The 23,072-nt window shown below is 35.4% G+C and overlaps 1 protein-coding gene across 1 annotated transcript in view; it reads right to left on the bottom strand.

Moving 5' to 3' along the window:
* Positions 1-23,072, bottom strand: part of LOC136027903 (cell adhesion molecule Dscam2-like) — a gene marked incomplete in the record, with an annotated part of 166,776 nt that overhangs the window by 104,115 nt on the left and 39,589 nt on the right. Inside the window, 2 exon segments of the mRNA XM_065705338.1 lie at positions 12,115-12,417; positions 15,435-15,877. Coding sequence (XP_065561410.1) covers positions 12,115-12,417; positions 15,435-15,877 — 746 coding nt within the window.

The raw sequence follows: 23,072 nt of genomic DNA, 5'->3' as shown, positions 1-23,072 counted from the left end.
AAAATATGCTTTCTATTTCACAACATTTGCTCAGGTCAAATTGTTTCTTCATATTTGAGGTTTTTTACTCTCTAAAGTCTATCAGTTCCAAATTAGATTTTCTTCTGTTAAAACCTTTGAAATTTAGAGTAAAAATGAACATCCCATCTACATCTGCAAATAGAATAGAAATGGAGTCGTTGAAAAATAAGAAGGTAAATAAACATTGAATTTAATTTTCAGAATGAACAAAAATAGTTAAAAAAAAGAATGGCTTAGTGATTTTTATAATAAGATTTGTCCTATAACTGTATAGCTTAAATCTAAATTCTAATAATTTAAATCTAATAGTTTAAATTCCACCACTGATGGACTCTCTGATGAATTCTCAACATCCTCGCGAGTATTACAAGGATGTATTCTGTCGCCCCACCTGTTCAACCTTTTTCTTCACGCCATACTGTCACTGATACCAGACGAACATGGAGCCAAAATAGGTGGAGTCCTAGTCAACAAGCTCGCCTATGCTGACGACATCGACCAGCTCTCTACAACGGCCGCTGATCTCCAAAGACAAGCAGACTGTCTCAACGAAGCCACAAAACCTTTTGGCATGCAAATTAACGCCAAAAAACGAAAGTTATGGTCACGTCACGCCAAAAACAAGCAGCTGCTCCTTCCATAATGATTGACGGCCAGCCAGTTGAAACGGTTGACCAATTCGTCTACCTGGTCAATCTCCTCACAGCGGACAATTGTCATACCTCGGACATCAAACGCCGCCTAGCTCTTGCTAGCTCCAGTTTTAAAAGGCTCACAAATATCTGGAAATGCCGAAACCTGTCGAACCAGCTGAAAGTTCAACTTTTCAACAGCCTGATTGTGCCAATTGCTATATATGGGTGTGAGACCTGGACCCTGAAGATAGAAAATTAGCGCAACCTACTTGCATTCAAGATGAGATGTCTCCGTCGCATCGCAAGAATCACCTACACTGAACATGTGACCAATGAGGAGGTGCGAAGACGGCTGAAGTCCCCCGACACAATCCTAAATAAAATCAAACGACAACAACTGCGATGGCTCGGGCAACTCAAGAGAATGGACCACAACCGTCTACCAAAAATCTCCCTCGAAGGAACCATAGACGGATCTAGACCACGAGGAAGACCTCGCAAGAGGTGGATTGAAAACTTTGACCGAAAGCGCATCGTAGAGTTGACTCGAATTGCACACGATCGAACAACGTACCGAGCCCTAGTTCATGCCCTGTCAAAAGAAGTGGCCCCAAAACGTCCCGCGAGGATGGACGGGACTTAAGTAAGTAAGTAAGTATAGTTTAAATCAATTGGTGTTTGACGATTGAAGTCGATAGAGAGTAAGGGGGGTTGTATCTGCTCTGGGAATTATTTAATGGTTTTAATTTTTACTTCTAATATCTAATCGAAATTCCAATAATCATCCAATTGTACTTATTTGTAATTGAAACGCCTAAAAAGTGCAGAATATGTGCTATTATTTAAGTTGTGGGTTCATGTACTAACATATCGAACAGTTTTTGGTAACGAACTGTAAAAATCAAGTGACACTCCTCAATAGTAACCAAAATTCTAAAAAACGTAATTTTGATATCAATAAATATATCAGTGGCTTATTATGCTGATTCGAAATATCAAATTTTTTCATGAGAGTATAAAAAAAGGTCATTTCCAAAATTGTTGCTTATGTCCCGATGAGTATACTAGTTCAACTAAAGTAAGAAAAAGATATTTTCTATGCTTTTTGGGGAGAAAACTGGGGTTTTGAATGGAACAAGGAAAAAAAAATAAAAGGAAAAGTAAATATTTTGATTAGATTACAGAGAGCCAAATTTCGATAGCCAACGATAATATCTGTAATATAAATAGATAGTTTAAAGCGATTGTAGTTTGAGGATTGAAGTCGGTAGGAAGTAAGGAGGGGGTGTATCTTCTCTGAGAATCATCTAATGGTTTTAATTTTTCATTTCTAATATTTAATCAAAACTCCATAATTATCCAAATTTTCTTATTTGTAATTGAAACGTCCAATAAGCGCACATACGTGCTACTCTTTAAGTTTTGGGTTCATGTACTAACATATCAAACAGTTTGTGGTAATCAACTGTAAGAATGAAGTGGGGCGCTTCAATAGTAACCGAAGTTCTAAAAACTTGATTTTGATATCAATAGATATATCAGCGGCTTATTATGCTGATTCCAAATATCATTTTTTTTTCATGAAAGTATAAAAATAGGTAATTTCCTAAATTTTGCTTGTGTTCCGATAATTATAATGATTGAACGAATGAACTTTATTACCCATAAAAGTATAAAAAACACAAAGTACGGAGTATTATAAATAAACAAAAACAAAAACGATAAACAGCGAAGAAGAAAAAAAATACAAACTAACAAAAGACAGCATGGACTAATTAACCAGTATCAATATGGAAAAAAGGCTGCAGAGGGTCGTAAGCGTGAATAAAGTTGATAGTCCTTTTACATAAATCATCACTGAAAGACCGAATCTGAGAAGGCACATCTATTAAACCAAATCGAGCAATTTTTTTTTTTATTTCGGTGCCATCAAGGATGTCGGAGGAGGAATTTGCAATATCTGAAATAAGCCGCACGTAGAGTATGGTGATCTTTCTTACGAAACAGATGAACTATGCCTGATAAAAACAAAAGCACAGGGGCGCAATAAGCGTTATAAATCATGCACAAAATGTTGCGGCTGTAACAGCTTTTGTTTGGGGATATGTTTCGGTAAGCAACGCGTAGTTTTTTACGGCTTAATTTACAAGGGATGAACAGGTAGTGGAAAGTATTGGGCCGACACACAGACCAGGCCAACTAACTAAAGAAGAACATAGCAGAACTGCAGTCCCAGCAACGAATGGAGCGACCGCATAAGGGCGATTAAAACAAATGAACTCGCATTTAGACGTATTAACTGACAGTCCAATCTTAGATAGTTCATTGGTTAAAATAGTAAAATTGGAAAGCAATCCACGGCGAGTCCGGGCAACAAGAAGAACGTCATCTGCAGAAGATAAACCAACAGAAGACAAACCAATATTACCGTAAAAATCAGAACTTTTAAGGGGACGCAGCCACGATGCAAGCACACATTTAAATATACTAGGAGACATCACGGCACCTTGCCGAATTCCCTTATTAATTTTTACCGGGTCAGATATTTGGCCGTTCCAGATAACTTGAATTTTAGACTTTGAATACCAAGAAGACAATAAACATAGTACGGAAGGATTAACACCTGAAGACGCAAGGGAAAATAGAGCCTGAGAGTGCACAATATTGTCGAAAGCCCCAGAAATGTTAACACTAAGACAGTATAAAGACGTTTTAGTTTTTAGGGCATCTTTCTTGAGTCGGCTTAAAACATGATGTGCATGGGAGCAACCGAAAATTTTCCGAAAACCAAACTGAAAAGGCGTAAAATCACAATTTGACTCAATTTCTGGTAGTAATAAATGTTTAAGCAACTTACTTAAAAAACACGATACTGTAATGGGACGATAATTTACACATGACGTGGGGTCCTTGCCTCACTTTTGAATAGATGCTACACGGCCATAAAGGAAACTATCAGGAACAAGCGACTGAGCTACGCAACACTGGAAAAATACTTGTAGATTGTTAAGTAGAGCAGGAAAATCATAAGCAAAAAATCGGTAAGAAAGGCCGTCGCCATCAAGGCTATTAGAACGTTTAATTTATATTAAAGCCTGGCGAATTTCAGATATTGCTAAAGGCTGGACGTGAGCCTGCAGAAGACGGTATGGTAATAGCGGTTTAAGCAACTTATAATAAAAAGATTGAAGAAAACTATTAAATACACTGAACACACGCTTATAATGATCAACAAAAATAGCTAGCTGGAGACAAGATAGGGCAGATGGGGAACATTTCTCATTATTAATAACCTTATTCCAGGAGGCCTTATCGGTGGGGCCTGGCCATGCATTCAAGCGTTCTCTCTTCAACTGGCCTTATATTCAAGTTTACACTTTTGTTTCACAGAGAACACAGCTCCGGACGATGGTCGGTCATATGATATCAACATACGTTGCCAAAATTTGGCTTTTTGCTTAGCACGTTTTACTTCAGGATCAACGTTCCAATTAGGCTTTCTTGTACCAATCTGAACTTTATCCACAGGCACTTCAGCTTTGGAAGCTGATTTAAGGCAATAAACAATTTAATAGTAATAGCAATTTAGGTCAACTCCACTTGAAGGCGAGGAAGCTGAAGTTTGCAGCAGGTGATATGGCAATTTTATGGTCGACAGTAAAGCAGTTAGCGTAACAAGGTATAGGGGGACATTAGCTTGATCCCAGTTCAACTTCGTATGCCACTTGGGCTGAGCCGAAAGTGTTTTGTCAGATAGATCACAGGACAAATTACAGCTAAGGATAAGGTGATCCTCCTCAATCTTCTCTTCGTTCTCCCTGACAACCGATGATATTAATCTGGAGCTTGAAGTGATCACATAATCCAGGTTCGATTTTGAACAGCCTCTGTTATGAATATAAGTGAATGGGAGGCTCTTATCTGCAACGTGATATCTGCTAGGAAGTGATTCTAGCAATAGGATTGACCTTTCGGATGTACCAAGAAAGTCACAGTTAAGGTAACCAGCTATAACCCAATTTAAATCTTTCAAACGTAGACTTTTGAGTAGATACTTTAAACTGGAGTAACATTTAGCGAAACATGTGAACGATGCTATAGAACGTCGAACGCAAGGTAAATAAACGTTTATAAAGGCAGTACTGTCACGTTGAATCGCTAAGATGCTATCATCACAGTGAATCACAGAGGGCTTTGATGGGGAACGAAAGAAAATTGATAGACCATCGGAAGGACGACCTCTAGTTTTCTTGGCCTCTTGTGGAAAAAAAAATGGTGGACAGAAGATTGCTTTAGGCTAGAAACGTTTGATTTGGTCAAAAGATGTTCTTGCAAGAACACTATGTCATAGACTAATAACTCATTAATTTACAAGCCTTTGTCTTTCGTGCCGTTAATATTGAGAGAAGCAAACCTTAAAATAGTGGCTTGGTTCATTTTGGAGCAGAGTTCAGAGTGCGTTTGATCACTGGGCAATTCATACTATAGGAAACATGAGCTTCGCCGCAGTTGGCCTCTAAGCAAGGATTGTCTTTAGCATTGGAATGGCATCCAGAACATTTAGAGCACTTCATCTCATTCGGGGCAAATAGGCAGTGAGCTAACGAACGATGGATACTTTGGCATCTAAGACACCGTCTTGGCAGTTCTTTGTATTCCGATATTTTAAAAGACACGTAACCCAAGCGCAGACCTGTGGCGATGGCAGATTTTAGTGCAGCGGATCAAGGAACTCTAAACGGAATCTATGAGAAGAGCCGATCTGGGTGGCCTCAACAAGACCAGGAATAGCGGAGAATTAATATACTGCTAGAAACACTATCGGGAAGTCCCTTAATTGCTCTGAGAGGTTTTTGATCATGTCCAGCGAAAGAATCAAGCCTTTCCTTGAGAGAAACGGGGTCTCTTAGTTCTGGAGGTGGTTATTTAAGAACGACAGCGTACGAGGGTTTGCGATTGGTACCAAAGAACTATTTATAGACGTTGCTGGATTATTCAGGTGAGCAAGCGATTTTAGCTGATCAAGGCACTGGTTGACTTAGGAGGGAATGATAGAATAAGCTGACGCCAGAATGCTGGGGACTTCAGAGGGGGATTTGATCACGAGCTCTAGAATATCAATATTTTCTGCAGAGCAACGAGAAAGGGTAGCGATAATGTCCGACAATGAACTATTCTTAGCACTGAGTCCCGAACGGCGAGGTATAGGATCATCTGGGATGCAATTGCTACATAAAAGTTTCTTAGCGCCAAGAACGTCTTCACACGGGAAAAAATCACTGGCGTATGTCATAATCGACTGATGGTCCAACCCCTCATCGAGATTGTGCTGAGTTAAGTTCAAAACTGGGCAGTAATAAAGCGTACTGGTGTTCGAATTTTCCATAATAAGCAAATTTCACTCACGACTCAGCATCAGTCCAAAAACAATTAAGCGAAAAAGGTATGTCCACAGAGAAGTTCTCAATAGGCACAATTATGAAATGATCCGTACTGGCTGAATGAATGCAATGAGAATAAATAATAACTTATCTTTGAGTGGGGCAAGTATTCCAGTGATTTGCGAGTAATTGCAAGTAATCCGAATATTTCAATGCACGACTCAGATGATAGTAGTGCTGGATACTAACTCACAGCCACAATTCATAAATAATCCTTAAGCCATAATCAAATATAAGTTTATAAATTTATCAAACAGTTCGTGGTAACGAACTGTAGTAAGAAGCGACCCGGCTCAATAATAACCAAAACTCTAAAAAATGGAATTTGATACCAATACCTACATCAAAAGAATCGCATTTTAATGCTGATTTTAAATATATAAGTTTCATCAAGTTTAGTCTTACCCACCAAAAGTTACGAGCCTGAGAAAATTTGCGTTATTTTAGAAAATAGGGGGAAACACCCCCTAGAAGTCATAGAATCTTAACGAAAATCACACCATCCGATTCAGCGTATCAGAGAAACCTACTGTAGAAGTTTCAAGCTCCTATCTACAAAAATGTGGAATTTTGTATTTTTTGCCAGAAGGCAGATCACGGATGCGTGTTTATTTGTTTTTTTGTTTTGTTTTGTTCCCGAGGGGTGATCGTATCGACCCAGTTGTCCTAGAATGTAGCAGGAGGGCTAATTCTAACGGAAATGAAAAGTTCTAGTGCCCTTTTTAAGTGACCAAAAAAATTGGAGGGCACCTAGGCCCCCTCCCACGCTAATTATTTTACCAAAGTCAACGGATCAAAATTCTGAGATAGCCATTTTATTCAGCGTAGTCGAAAAACCTTATAACTATGTCTTTGGGGACGACTTACTCCCCCACAGTCCCCGTGGGAGGGGCAACAAGTTACAAACTTTGACCAGTGCTTACATATAGTAATGATTACTGGGAAGTGTACAGGCGTTTTCAGGAGGATTTTTTTGGTTGGGGGGAGGGGTTGAGAAGAGGGGGATATGCTGGGGGAATTTTCCATCGATAATTTGTCATGGGGGAAGAAAATCTCCATGAAGGGAGCGCAGGATTTACTAGCATTATTTAAAAAAAAAAACAATGAAAAAATAAATATGAAAAAGTTCTTTCAGCTGGAAGTAAGGAACAGCATTAAAACTTCAAACAAACAGAAATTATTACCCATATGAGAGGCTCACCTCCTCCTAATACCTCGTTCTTTACGCTAAAGTATTTTTAGTAATTTCAACTATTTATTCTACGGCTTTTGTGATTCAGGGGTTATTCTTAATGAATTGGGACAAAATTTAAGCTTTAGTGTGAAGAGCGAGGTACTGACGAGGGGGCGAACCCCCTCATATATGTAATAAAAATATGAGAATACAAAAGTTCTTTACGTAAGCTAATTTATAAGTTACGTAAATCTTTTACTAATAAAAAGATTCGTAAAAAATTAAAAGTTCGAGTTGCCTTTTTAATTAACCAAAAAATCGGAGGGCGACTAGGCTTCCTCCCCCGCTCTTTTTTTCTCAAAATCATTCAATCAAAATTATGAAAAAGCCATTTAGCCAAAAATAAAAATATGCAAAGTTTGTTTTAATTATTCCTCTGCGGAGAGCCAAAATCAAAACATGCATTGATTCAAAAACGTTCAGAAATTAAATAAAAAAACAAGTTTTTTTAACTGAAAGTAAGGAGCGACATTAAAACTTAAAACGAACAGAAATTACTTCGTATATGAAAGAGGCTGCTTCCTCATCAACGCCCCGCTCTTTACGGTAAAGTTTTTTACTGTTTTAAAAAGAAGAATTGAGAGAAAGAGTCAAACTTTAGCGTAAAGAGCGGGGCGTTGATGAGGAAGCAGCCTCTTTCATATACGAAGTAATTTCTGTTCGTTTTAAGTTTTAATGTCGCTCCTTACTTTCAGTTAAAAAAAACTTGTTTTTTTTTATTTAATCTAACAAGTTTCAATTACAAGTTTAAAAGTATTTCACTCGTTATTTATTCCGAACAGGTACAGAGCTAATCCGGCTTAAATTCAATTAGTTGTTCACTGGTCAAACACCAGAAGAGAACTGTATAATAGTTCAGCTAGAACAACAAGAAGATATTTTCTACGTTTTTTTTGGGAGGGGGGGGCTTTGAATGTGGGTTGTGAAAACTATGTATTTGAATGGGACAAGGAAAAAAAAATAAAAGAAAAAGTAAATAATTTTATTAGATCACCGATAACCAATTTTCACACCATCAGGGGATAGGCCGAGGGTACCAATATACCAAAATACAGGGAGAAAGCAATGATTTTGTTCTATTCTCTGCATAAAGATGCCAAAAGCCATTTTTCAAAATTTAAAGGGTTATTTTCACTTGAGAAAAAACGAAACACCAATGTAAAGATAGTTTTCCGCATCTAGGGGGGGGGGGTAATTTTACCACCTCCTCATGGGTGTGCCTGTATAAAATATAGTAAAGAAACCAAATAACTAGTAATTACATTGATAAGAGCATTATAAATCTAGTAATCTTGGCAGTATTATTAGAAAAGATGGTGGGAGCAGTGAAGATGTTAAAAGTAGAATAGCCAACTCTCAGGGTGTTTTTTTCGCAAAATTCAAAAAAGTTTGGAAGAATAGAAGGATAAGTCTGCAAACCAAGATTAGAATATTGGAAGGTATAGTGATTACAATGGTCAAATATGGCGCTCCAAAAAGCGGATGAAGATTTACTAGATGTTTTCCAGAGAAACTGCCTAAGGATTGTTTTGGGCACCTGGGGCTGACTGACCGTATTTCGAACAATAGACTGTACGGAAAGTATGGATCAATCCCACTTTCTAGGGCTATAATGAAAGAAAAGTTGAGATCGATAGGGCATGTTCTGCGGATGAAGGATGACATATTGCCGAAGATTTTCCTTTTTGGCCAACCATCTAGGGCTAAACAGTAATCAGATCGTCCTCATCTGGGGTGGGAGGATGTCATAAATACAGACTTAAAGGAAATGGAAATTTACTGAGAGGGTGTAAAGAGGGAGGCTCTGAATAGATTGGGATGAAGGAGGAATGTGCCTAGCTGTGTTGGCCTCAAGTGGCTTGGTGCTGCGGTGACTTTTTAGTAGTAGTAGTAGATTTTTTGGTTGATTTAGGAATTTTCATCAATAATCTAGTGATTTATGTGCTAATTTAGTGATTTTGTTCAAAAATGTAGGTATTTTTTTTTTTAACTAGGGGGCATGTCTGGCTGTAACGACACTAATTTATGTTACTGTATCAATTTTTATACAAGGAATGTGCTTAGGTTTTTTTTTCTCCAAATATAAAATTACACATTTTGAACAAAACCGTGACTTCTAAATAGCATGGAACTCAATTCAGATTTAAAGTAATTGATGGAATCATTCGAAATGGAGTTGCTTAGTCTGAGGGAATAGCTAAAAAAATTATATATATATAACAAAATGTTCCCATAATGCCCTTTGAATTACTTTTGACACTTTGCTTCCTTCAGTCGTATTTCATGGATAAAATTTTTGATTTGACGATCTTAAAATCCTTAAGATCTGGAGAACTGTAAACACTAAATAAATGCAAAAATGAAGAGCTCCTGGCATTCATGGAAGCTCGATTTTTATTTGTTCTATCGTAATCCCTTGAAGTTCTCGCCCGGGAACATATGAGAGGAAACTCATTTACCGATTGTTAGATCAGCGAAATCCTTTAAGAAACGGTAAACATGAAGAAAACTTTCCACTATACCTCAAGATCCTCTCTTTACGTGGGATCATGATGCATTGAAGTTCTTGCTGCATAAGAGGTTTTTTAATCCTATCTAGATCAATTTTATCAAACAAACCAATTCGTACCTCAAAAATGAGATGCTTCTACGGAAAACGAAAGAGAAATACAAAAAAAGGACTAAAAGGATGAATACAATAAAATCAAACCTGATGAAAAATATAACAAATCATAATATAACGACACAACAAAAATATAGAAATAATAATAGAAATGTCGGAAGAGAAAGATCAGCAAAAAAAATATTTCTACCCCCTTGCCTAAGATATACCCAAATGTGCTGATATTTGAGAGTTAAAGCTCCAGCATTGCTTTTGAGGCCTCACAAACTACATGGTGATTATATTATACATTTACCAATAATTGGTTTTCGTATTGAATAGAGGCGTTTAACAAGTTTAAAATAAAACTCTTATAAAGGTAAGTTTAGTTTGATTTCTTACTCTAGTATTTACTCCATAAATTTAGAATATTTTAGTGAAATTAAAGTAGCCGTGTATTTTATCATCTTGTTTTAAATAGACTTCAGTTCATGTATAAGCTATATTTGTATATTTGAGTGGCTTATCAAAAGAAACTATTGACCGAAGATCACAACCAATGTCAAGAGCTTCTGATTTGACCTATTATATTCCTGCACTTCAATATTTATTTCTTTGGAATTTAAACAAGTACCAGAATTGATCCTACTGAAAACAATAATTGATAGGGGTCTCATAATTTTTTTATCCTTGGGTCCTCTCAATACCCTATTAATGTACTATTAACTCTTTCTAAACTATCATAGTTGTTATATTTATAACACTTTAAAAGCTGATTCATAAGTTTTAAATTTCTGATCAAGTCAATATTAATAACAAAAAGGTGGTTTTGATTAGAAAGTTCCTTGACAATAAATTAAAATGGATTTAGTGCCTGTAAAGTTTCTCCTAATAAAAGAAAGGAAAATTTCAGGAAAAATGTTAGGAAGATTTTTGCAAGCTTTTTGAGGTGTTGCAGACGTGAAACCACGTTTGCACCATATTTTAATGACCACCTCAATAAAGCTTGCTTTTTTCTTCCCTTAAATTAGATTCGCTGATTATTAGCTTTTTAGAACACAATTCTTAGGATTTTATAAACAAACATAATATGTTATTTGTATTAAACACACCATTTTTTCGAGTAGACTGTACATCAAATTTAGATCAGTTTGCACATGTGACCACATAAAAAAAAAACGAATAAGAAAAAACACTGAAAAATAGAAATTCTAAAAAAATTTAGGTTTTTTTTCAAATGCCATACAACAACTGTGAATGTTTGTTTCAAAGAGATTATGAAAGTCCAATGCTTTTATTTATGGAATCATTTTAGCAAGCATTTAACCCTTGAGTTAATTTTTCGGTTAATTTTTAACCCAAAGCTTAATTATTAAACCCTCAAAGCTGCCAGAGGGAGAAAATTAATTCCAGCAACACAAGAATATTCATGGGCATATCCAACTTAAACAAAAAATTTACGCATGCGCCAAAGGAATTTGAGTTTTTACAAAAGTCTTGGGATCGTGTTAGCCTCCAACTTACCAACTTATCCCACAAAACTCATATAAATGAAAAAAAAAATTCAAGTCCCCAATATGTCAAAGCTGATTTGTTTAATTTTTTCCAAAGCCCTTTTCAGGAGCACGAAAATATTAACTGCCATCTTCAATTGATCAAAAAAATTTTTAACTGCGAGCTAAAATCTCTAAGTCTTAGCTAAGTTTCCGACCCAAAACGTAATTTTTAAACCTCAGAACCCTTAGAGGGTTCTGATAAAATACTTATACCTAATGCGTTCAAAGGTCGCTGTGTACTTATTGTCCAAAGTCATATCCAGCTACATAAAAATAGTCACCCCCATCTCTAGTTCGAGGAAAGATATTTAGGCAATTAGTCCCAAACCTTCAAGTTTGAGCAAATTCTTCAATTAATTTTAGTTTACAGCTTGACAATTTATCCCGCAAAATTTTTATAGGTAAAAAGAAAATTATTGTTACCCAATATAATCAAAGCTGCTTTGTTTAACTTCTGTCCAGAGCTATTTTCAGCGGTACCAAAATATTAAACACCATCTTCAATTGAGCAAAGTCATTCAACCCGGAGTTACATTTTGCGTAAGTCTTGGATAAATTCTCTACTAAAATATTAATTATTTAACTCTTGGAACTATTAAAAAGTTAACAAAAAAAAAACTTCTACCTAATACATTCAAAGCTGCTTTGTGGACTTTTCGTCCAAAGCCATTTTCGGCAACACAAGAATATTCACCACCATCTTCAATTTGAGCAAATGTAATATTTATGTAGCTAGTAACGATGCCACTCTTATTCCAGAAAGACGCAATAACAAACCGGTTATAAAACCTTTCCTCAATTGGACCATCATTGAAGTACCAAAGTATCTCAGGTGAAGGACTGCCTATAGATGAACATTTCAGAGATACTGAAGTTCCAGGGTGAACCAGCTTGTTGGTGAAAACAGATTCAAACTCTGGAGGAAAATCTGAAAGAAACTAACAAATCAAAATCTCGTGACGAACACCTGTATGTTTTCCAATAAATGAGCAGATCGTTTTTTAATTACCTTTGGTTTAACGTATCAATCCCACCTTTCCTCTCATTTAGAATCAGAGGATTTGGTATTATGAAATGTTGTAAAGTTATACCTGAATGTTCTGTGTACGAGTAGGCTCTTCAGAGAACCACAAGGTCTTTGATTCTGTGAAAATTTATTAATGTACTGTCGTCTTTATTCATCAACAATGAAAAAAACGATACATGAGTTATAAAGTTTTTGGGCATACTAGAAGCAGCATAAACTATTTATAAAATTTTTCCGATTTGTTGTTGCAAGCTCTTATCTATTAAAGCTCTTATCTATTAAAGCTGCATCTATCATATGATTATCGAGAGACATAAAATTCTAATCACCTGGTTTTCTCAGTAGGAAGCTTCGTTTAAAAGTTTATCATACTGATCAGTATCATACTGATCAGTATGCGATATTGGTACATAGTTTAGATCTTGGTTGAATGTTGCGTTACTAGAGGTTTATGAGAGGAAAGGTTTCGTGTCTGACATGAGCGCCTGGTATGAGCTAAACCAAATTAAGGAATTTTATGTTTACGTAAGAACTGAAAGAGTAAAACAGGATTTTCACCCTCAAAATGGACGTCATTAAGGTTATTATCCGTGAATTTATTCTTTCTTTTGGGGGTTTTAACAAAATATAGTTTTTTAGGTACGTTTATTACCCAAATGCCAAAATAATTGCTGCTTCAATAGAACATATACACTGTTGACTAAGTTGTTTGAAACTATGTACCAACTAGGACAAAAATAACTCGCAGAGTCTGGTCAAATGAAAAGTTTATTAAAGTATCCTTAGCCTGTCTAAAAGTATGATATGTAACAGGACATAACTGCTATGATGGATGCTAATCCAAAGGGATTGGCATCCATCATGGCATCCGTAATGAGGGCTCATTACGCGATAAACAAATAGACACTTATTTATTTAATTCAAATAGCTATGGATTATGAAAAAATTATAAATTACCAAAATTTCGCAAATTAGAGCTCCCATTTTTAGCAGCCAAGCCAAGTGACACCAATCAATTTTTAATAGAGGCTACCAGCTATTATGTCAAATAAGTCAATAGATCCAAACTTATAATAATGATCATTTTTACTCTTGTTGATAGAAGAGCTTCGCCAAGCGTGGAAAACCACGTTGTAACAAAGATGGGTCCAGGACTGCAGAAGGCTTCCATTTATTCTAGTGGCCCCAGGGACTTCTTAAAGTCTGGTCCTAAGTCGGCTTAAGCACTTCATATAGGCTTGAAAAGATATGTTAGTCCCTGTTTTTCATTGGTTTCGGACCTATTGCTTTTCCTGAGAACATACTAATTTCGATGATTTTAATAATGCGAGAAATGCAACTCGGAATTTTACAACATTAAAACACATCAATCGTATTAACATTTTGACCGATGAGTTCAGACGTTTTGAACTGGACTGGTTAGGAGATTCAGATTTAGGGGTGCTTCCATTACTACTAACAACTCACTAAAGCATCATGCCGTTTGAAGCCAACACAGCTACGCACGCTCCTCTTACATTCCAATTTATTCAAACCCTCCCTCTTTACACTCTCCCAAGAAGTTCCTATTTCCTTTAAATCTTTATTTACGACATCCTCCCACACCAGAGGGATATGACCTGCTTTCTGTTTAGGCCTAAACGATTGGCCGAAAAGCACAGTCTTTGGCAATCTGTGATCCTTCATCCGCAGAACGGGTCCTACAAATATCAACCTTTCTTTAATTATAGCCCTAGAAAGCGGGATTGAACCACGTTTTTCATACAGCCTACTGTTTGAAATCCAGTCAGTCAGCCGGGTTAACCAAGCGTTCAGTTCCAGCTCATCATTTTCGTCAAATTTTCTACAATCAATAATACAACAGAGAAGAAATCAAGCTTATATTCTGATAAAAAGATGTTAACTTGAATTCCTTATTCGGATAATTTACGCATTTCAGAAAAGGGCTTTCATAGGAAATGAGGGGGAAAGTTCTCAAATTATATATTACCAAACATGTAATTCGGAATATCTAAGTAAGGACAAAATTTCACTTGAAAGAGTATAGCAATAAAAATCAAACAAATGACAAACTACAAATGAAATTAAAAAACATAACCAAAGAGTATGGGTAACTTAAAAGAGAGGAAACCGGCACTAGTGTCGACAAAAAAAAAACAACGCCTTCTTGCATTTGGCGACATTTGGCATTTTTAGTATAACAATAAGAAAAATTCATTTAATTTGTGTAGTTGGTAAAATTAGTATATTTATTAGTGTTTGATCTCAGTTCCTGACAAAAGAAAACAATTACAAAGCTTGAAAAAATGTTTGGTCACATAAGCTTTGGAGTAAACTGTTATCAGAGGGCAAATAGTCAACCCCCCCTCTTCCCCTTACAAGGCTTTTTCTCGAAATGAATTTAGTCAAAACATTGGGATAAGAATTTTGTTCAAAACAATGCCTCTGGAGTTGACGCAGCCTTGTATAACCTAAGGTCAAGCGTTGCATGTAAGCTTGAAACAATTACAAAGCCAAATGTCACCTAGTAGTATAGGGTGTTTTTGCCAACACTAGCACGAGTTTCCACTCTTGTAGTTATTCATACTCTTTGGACATAACAATAAGAAAAGATCTTCATAATATTCCTATATGGACGAAGAAAAAGAGTTGCAAATAAAGCTACAAGCCAATAAAATTAAGAAGAAAGAATTTTATAATATACCAATTTTATTAAAACCTATGTGATGTCTCACTCGACAGATTATTAAGTTGAAAATTCATTTACAAGGCGTCACTACAGTTCTAATGTTCAAGTGACCAATTTTTACTGGGAAATCGTGACCTATCGTCCATAAATTTAACCTAAGCCCTCAATAAAAATTGTTCAATTGGCCTTGCCATAGAGTCTAAGCCTTAACTAAAACAAGAAAGTATACCTTTTAACAATAGGGTAGCTGTAGCCTGCTCAACTGTTCCGTCAATTTCTGCCACGCATTGATATACTCCAACATCAGTCCTTGTTACCATTTTTATCGTTAATGAAGTGCCGTTGATTTGGACCGTTCTTTCACTTTTAAGGGTCTCGCCGTTTTTAATCCAGAAAATATTCGTAGCTGGTCTGCTAGTATGACACTCAAAAGAAACAGATTGTTGATCACGAACCTCTTTCTTATTTGGATAAATAGTTACAAAAAATCGATCATTAACTACTACGTTGATTTCTGTACTGTCTTCTCCAAAACTATTTGCGGCAGAGCAGACGTAGCGTCCCTTGTCTTGTAAGAGGATTGGTTTGAAATAAATTACTCCATTGTTGACACTGAGACGAGAGCTATTAAGAATCTCTTCTACAGGCCCATTTGAGGATCGTAAGCCCCACCTGAAACACAAAATTAGACACTTCAATTTATTTATTAAGATTTAAACCAAACACGGAACTAGAGAAGATTTTTCATTGGTAATATCAAGTTTTTTTTTAGTCACTCAAGAAAGACAAATCAATGCGAAGAAACAAAAAAAAAAATTTGGTTATTGAAATTAGGGTGTAAAATTTTGATTTTCATTTGCACCCTTATTTTGATGACAATTTTCACTGGTTATCTTGTAATTATTGATAAATAATTGGGTGCTGGTTAATTAAAGGAAACACTCAAGAATTACGCTTAGGTTATACCTGAGAAAATCGGTTTATAGCAACAAGATAAGTGATGGGTGAAAGAATGCATTGGACTTATATAATTTAGACTATATGTTTGTACATTAGGGGGGTATAAAAGTGTTCAGACAGCGTGAAGTTTGGATACAATTCTTATTTCATAATATACAGAATAATAGCTAACACATTTTGTGAATAGTAGCTAACACATTTTGCATGCAGAACCGCTATACTTGCCCCCCCCCCTAAATTGAAAATATATAGCCCAAATTATGTAAGTCCAATGCATTCTGTCATCCGTCACTCGTCTTTGTGGCTATAAAACCGGTCTTCTTCGATCTAACCTAAGCGTAATTCTTGAGTGTATTTCCTTTAACTAGCAAGTACCAATAATTATTATAATTTTGTTCAGACTATCCATTTTATTACCAAGGAAAATCACTAAATTAGATTTTTCACATCGATCGCAAAGTTTCTGCTTCTAATGCGGGACATACTCCTATTTCAACATAAATGAACATATGCATGCAGTAATATAAATAAATCTCGGTATAAGACAAATTTTCGTAAAAGAAAAACAAACAAATAATAACATAGTAGTTTTTAAGAATAAAAGCCACATTTGGATTAGTCGAAGAACTAATGCTTGGATTAGTCGAAAGGATCCGAATTTTTACCTTCAAACATTTAGTAACCGTAATTTTCCTACTGGTCTTTTTTTTACCCAATGATTCAATTTGATCTCAGTAGTAAACAAATAATTTGCTACTGATTTTTTAGATTGAAAAAGGCCCAAAATTTATTTTAGTTTTTTAAAAGTATAATTCAAAAATATAACCTGGTCATTAACACAAACCAATTTCAGCAACCCATTTTAGGTGATAACTATGTTGTGGAATTTTGATTTTCTTCTTTACAGTACATTTTTAAACGAATCGTAAATTTGTTGTTTTAAAATAGGAAATAATCACTATTCACAACCAACTGAAATTTATTTTAACGTAAGAGTTATCAAACAATGGTAACGAATTGTAAGTAAGGAGCGACCCAGCCCAATAGTAACCGAAACTCTAAAAAAAGGAATTTTGATACCAATAGATACATCAAAAGAATTTTTTTTCATGCTGATTTTAAATTTATAAGTTTCCTCAAGTTTAGTCTTACCCATCAAAAGTGCCTTATTTAAAATTTGTCTTATTTTCGAAAAAAGGGGAAAACACCCCCTAAATATCATAGAATCTCAATGACAATCACACGATCGCATTTGGCGTATCAGAGAACCCTACTGAACAGGTTTCAAACTCCTACCTACACAAATGAGGAATTTTGTATTTTTGCCAGAAGAAAGATCATGGATGTGTGTTTATTTGTTTTGTTGTTTTTGTTTTTGTTTTTTTCCCCCAAGGAGGATCGTATCGACCCAGTGGTCCTAGAATTTTCCATGAAAGCTCATTTGAACGGAAATTAAAAGTTCTAGTTCCCTTTTTAAGTAACCAAAAAAATTGGAGGACATCTAGGCCCCCTCCCATGCTCAGTTTTTCCCAAAGTCACCAAATCAGAATTTTGAGATAGCCATTTTGTTCTGCATAATCGAAATATTTAATAACTATGTCTTTGAGGACGACTAAATCCCCCACAGCCCCCGGGGGAAGCGCTACAAGTTATGAATTTTGCCTATTGTTTACATATAGTATTTGTTATTGGTAAGTACACAGACGTTTTCAGGGGGGATTTTACTTGTGGGAGGCATTGGGTTGCGTGGGATGACCATTCCATGGAGGAATTTTTCATGGGGAAGATAATTTATATGAAGAAGGCGCTGGATATCCCAGCATTATCTAAAAACGATCAGAAATTAAATTAAAAAAAAAGTTTTTTTCAACTGAAAGTTAGGAGTAGCATTAAAACTTAAAAAGAACAAATGTTATTACGTATATAAGGGAGTTCATCCCCTTGTCAATACCTCGCTGTTTACGCTAAACTACTTATAGTGATTTCATAAGAGCTATATATTCTATTGACATTTGTGATTCAGGGGTCATTTTTAAAGAATTGGAATAAAAACCGAACTTTAGCATAAAGAGCGAGGTATTGACAAGGGGGCGAAACCCCTCATATTACGTACATGAGGAAGCTTACCCCCTGTCAATACCTCGCTCTTTACGCTAAAGTTCAAATTGGTAAAATACTTGCCGATATAAGCAATAGTTTGTTTGTGTTATTTTTCCGGCCAATCTTAGCATTTAATTTTACCTTAAGCAGCTTCACAACTATGATTTTTATGCGATAATAAACCAAAGATATTGTATGTGTTCGCCTTGTGATTTTTATTAAATATAAAAACATTTTTTTTTCAATTGAACGTAAGGAATAACATTAAAACTTAAAACGAACATGAATCATAACGTATATCTTTTAAAATCTTTTCTTTCATTCATTTCAGTCATTTGAGAATTGCTCAAATTGCGACTCTAATTTTCATAAAAAATAGTTGCGATACGTTTTGCAACTATCCTTAAAAAATTAAATAAAAAATAGTTTTTTTGACTGATAGTAAGGAGCAACATTAAAACTTAAAACGAACAGAAACTACTCCGTGTATGAAAGGGGATGTTCCCTTCTCAACGCCCCGCTCTTTACGCTATCAAATAAAAAAACTAGTTTTTTTAACTGAAAGTAAGGAGCGACCTTAAAACTTAAAACGAACAGAAATTACTCCGTGTATGAAAGGGGCTGTTCCCTTCTTAACGTCCTGCTCTTTACGCTAAAGTTTGACTCTTTCTCTTAGTTCTACTTTATTAAACAGTAAAAAACTTTAGCGTAAAGAGCAGGGCGTTGAGAAGGGAACAGCCCCTTTCATATACGGAGTAATTTCTGTTCGTTTTAAGTTTTAATGTCGCTCCTTACTTTCAGTTAAAAAACTAGTTTTTTTATATTTAATTTCTGAACGTTTTTGAATTAACGCATGTTTGATTTTGGCTCTCCGCACATAAATTATTAAAATGAATTTTGCATGTTTTTTTGGCTAAATGACTTTCTCTTAGTTTTGATCAGATGATTTTGAGAAATAAGGGGTGAGGAAGGAGGCCTATCTGCCCTCCAATTTTTCGGTTACTGAAAAAGGCAACTAGAACTTTTAATTTTTAACGGACGTTTTTATTAGTAAAAAATATACGTAACTTAAGAATTAACTTACGTAACAAACTTCTATATTCTTATATTTTTATTATGTATATGAGGGGATTTGTCCCCTCGTTAATACCTCACTCTTTATACTAAAGCTTAAGTTTTGTCCCAATTCTTTAAGAATGACCACTGATTCAGAAAGGCCATAGAATAAATAGTTGAAATTACTAAAGATACTTTAGCATAAAGAGAGAGGTATTTAGGAGGAGAAGAACCCCTCATATGCGTAATAATCTCTTTTCGTTTTGAGTTTTAATGCTACTCCTTACTTTCAATTGAAAAAACCTTTTCATGTTTTTTTTCATTGTTTTTTTTTTTATAGTAACGCTAGAAAATATTGCGCCCTTTTCATTGAATTTCTCTTCCCTCATGACATACTCCTCCAAGGAAAGATCCTCCCACATAGCCCCCTCCCTCAACTCCCCCTCCCAAACCAAAAAAATTCCCCCGGAAAACGTCTGTACACTTCCCAGTGTAAACAATGGTCAAAGTTTGTAACTTGCAGCCCCTCCCCTGGGACTTTGGGGGAGTAGGTCATCCCAAAAGACATAGTTATTATTGTTTTTGACTATATTGAACAAAATGGCTATCTCAAAATTTTGATCCGTTGACTTTGGGTGAAAAATGAGCGTGGGAGGGGGCCTAGGTGCCCTCCAATTTTTTTGGTCACTTAGAAAGGGCACTAGAACTTTTCATTTTCGTTAGAGTGAGCCCTCTTACGACATTCTAGGACCACTTGGTCGATACGATTACCCCCGGGGAAAAAAAACAAAAACAAATAAACATGCACCCGTGATCTGTCTTCTGGCAAAAAATACGAAATTCCATATTTTCCATATTCCATATTCTATGACTTTTAGGGGGTATTTCCCCCTATTTTCCAAAATAAGGTAAATTTTTCAGGCTCTTAACTTTTGATGACAAAGACTAAATTAGATGAAACTTATATATTTAAAATCAGCATGGAAATTCGATTCTTTTGGTGTATCTTTTAGTATCAAAATTCCGTTTTTTAGAGTTTCGTTTACTATTCAGACGGGTCGCTCCTTACTACAGTTCGTTACCACGAACTGTTTGAAAGTTTGACTCTTTCTCTCAGTTTTACGTTATTAAACTCTTTCTTTCAATTCTACTTTATTAAACAGTAAAAAACTTTAGTGTAAAGAGCGTTGCGTTGAGAAGGGAACCTCCCCTTTCATACACGGAGTAATTTTTGTTCGTTTTAAGTTTTAATGTCGCTCCTTACTTTCAGTTAAAAAAACTAGTTTTTTTATTTAATTTCTGAATGTTTTTGAATTAATGCATATTTGATTTTGGCTCTCCGCATATAAATTATTAAAATGAAATTTATATATTAATTCTTTTCTTGGCTACATGGCTTTCTCTTAGTTTTGATCAGACGATTTTTAGAAATAAGGGCTGGGGAAGGAGGCCTAGTTGCCTTCCGATTTTTTGGTTACTTAAAAAGGCAACTAGAACTTTTAATTCTTAACGAACGTTTTTATTGGTAAAAATATATGTAACTTAAGAATTATCTTACGTAACAAACTTCCATATTCAAATATTTTTATTATGTATATAAGGGGGTTTGTCCTCTCGTTAATACCTCGCTCTTTACACTAAAGCTTAAGTTTTGTCCCAATTCTTCAAGAATGACCCCTGAATCAGAAAGGCCGTAGAATAAATAGCTGAAATTACTAAAAATAATTTAGCATAAAGAGCAAGGTATTTAGGAGAAGAAGCCCACATATGCGTAATAATTTCTGTTCGTTTTAAGTTTTAATGCTACTCCTTACTTTCAATTGTAAAAACTTTTTCATGTTTAATTTTTCATTGTTTTTTTTATAGCAATGCTTAATCTTTCCTCCAAGGAAAGATCCTCCTACATAGCCCCCTCCCCTCCCCCCCCCCAAACCAAAAAATCCCACTGAAAACGTCTATACACTTCCCAATAACCATTACTGTATGGAAACACTGGTCAAAGTTTGTAACTTGTAGCCTTTCCCCCGGGGACTCTGGGGAAGTAAGTCATCCCCAAAGACATAGTTATTATTGTTTTTGACTATATTGAACAAAATGGCTATCTCAAAATTTTGATCCGTTGACTTTGGGTGAAAAATGAGCGTGGGAGGGGGCCTAGGTGCCCTCCAATTTTTTTGGTCACTTAGAAAGGGCACTAGAACTTTTCATTTTCGTTAGAGTGAGCCCTCTTACGACATTCTAGGACCACTTGGTCGATACGATTACCCCCGGGGAAAAAAAAACAAAAACAAATAAACATGCACCCGTGATCTGTCTTCTGGCAAAAAATACGAAATTCCATATTTTCCATATTCCATATTCTATGACTTTTAGGGGGTATTTCCCCCTATTTTCCAAAATAAGGTAAATTTTTCAGGCTCTTAACTTTTGATGACAAAGACTAAATTAGATGAAACTTATATATTTAAAATCAGCATGGAAATTCGATTCTTTTGGTGTATCTTTTAGTATCAAAATTCCGTTTCTTAGAGTTTCGTTTACTATTCAGACGGGTCGCTCCTTACTACAGTTCGTTACCACGAACTGTTTGAAAGTTTGACTCTTTCTCTCAGTTTTACGTTATTAAACTCTTTCTTTCAATTCTACTTTATTAAACAGTAAAAAACTTTAGTGTAAAGAGCGTTGCGTTGAGAAGGGAACCTCCCCTTTCATACACGGAGTAATTTTTGTTCGTTTTAAGTTTTAATGTCGCTCCTTACTTTCAGTTAAAAAACTAGTTTTTTTTATTTAATTTCTGAATGTTTTTGAATTAATGCATATTTGATTTTGGATCTCCGCATATAAATTATTAAAATGAAATTTATATATTAATTCTTTTCTTGGCTAAATGGCTTTCTCTTAGTTTTGATCAGACGATTTTTAGAAATAAGGGCTGGGGAAGGAGGCCTAGTTGCCTTCCGATTTTTTGGTTACTTAAAAAGGCAACTAGAACTTTTAATTCTTAACGAACGTTTTTATTGGTAAAAATATATGTAACTTAAGAATTATCTTACGTAACAAACTTCCATATTCAAATATTTTTATTATGTATATAAGGGGGTTTGTCCTCTCGTTAATACCTCGCTCTTTACACTAAAGCTTAAGTTTTGTCCCAATTCTTCAAGAATGACCCCTGAATCAGAAAGGCCGTAGAATAAATAGCTGAAATTACTAAAAATAATTTAGCATAAAGAGCAAGGTATTTAGGAGAAGAAGCCCACATATGCGTAATAATTTCTGTTCGTTTTAAGTTTTAATGCTACTCCTTACTTTCAATTGAAAAAAACTTTTTCATGTTTAATTTTTCATTGTTTTTTTTTATAGCAATGCTTAATCTTTCCTCCAAGGAAAGATCCTCCTACATAGCCCCCTCCCCTCCCCCCCCCCCCAAACCAAAAAATCCCACTGAAAACGTCTATACACTTCCCAATAACCATTACTGTATGGAAACACTGGTCAAAGTTTGTAACTTGTAGCCTTTCCCCCGGGGACTCTGGGGAAGTAAGTCATCCCCAAAGACATAGTTATTATGGTTTTCGACTATGGTGAACAAAATACCTATCTCAAAATTTTGATCCGTTGACCTTGGGAAAAAAATTAGAGTGGGAGGGGGCCTTGGTGCCCTCCAATTTTTTTGGTCACTTAAAAAGTGAACTAGAACTTTTCATTTCCGTTAGAATGAGGCCCCTTACGACATTCTAGGACCACTTGG

Source organism: Artemia franciscana, chromosome 1 (assembly GCF_032884065.1).
Source record: "Artemia franciscana chromosome 1, ASM3288406v1, whole genome shotgun sequence".
Classification (NCBI taxonomy): Eukaryota; Metazoa; Arthropoda; class Branchiopoda; order Anostraca; family Artemiidae; genus Artemia; species Artemia franciscana.
Note: the sequence above shows the minus strand (reverse complement) of the source record. Positions and strands in the feature narration are given on the sequence as shown.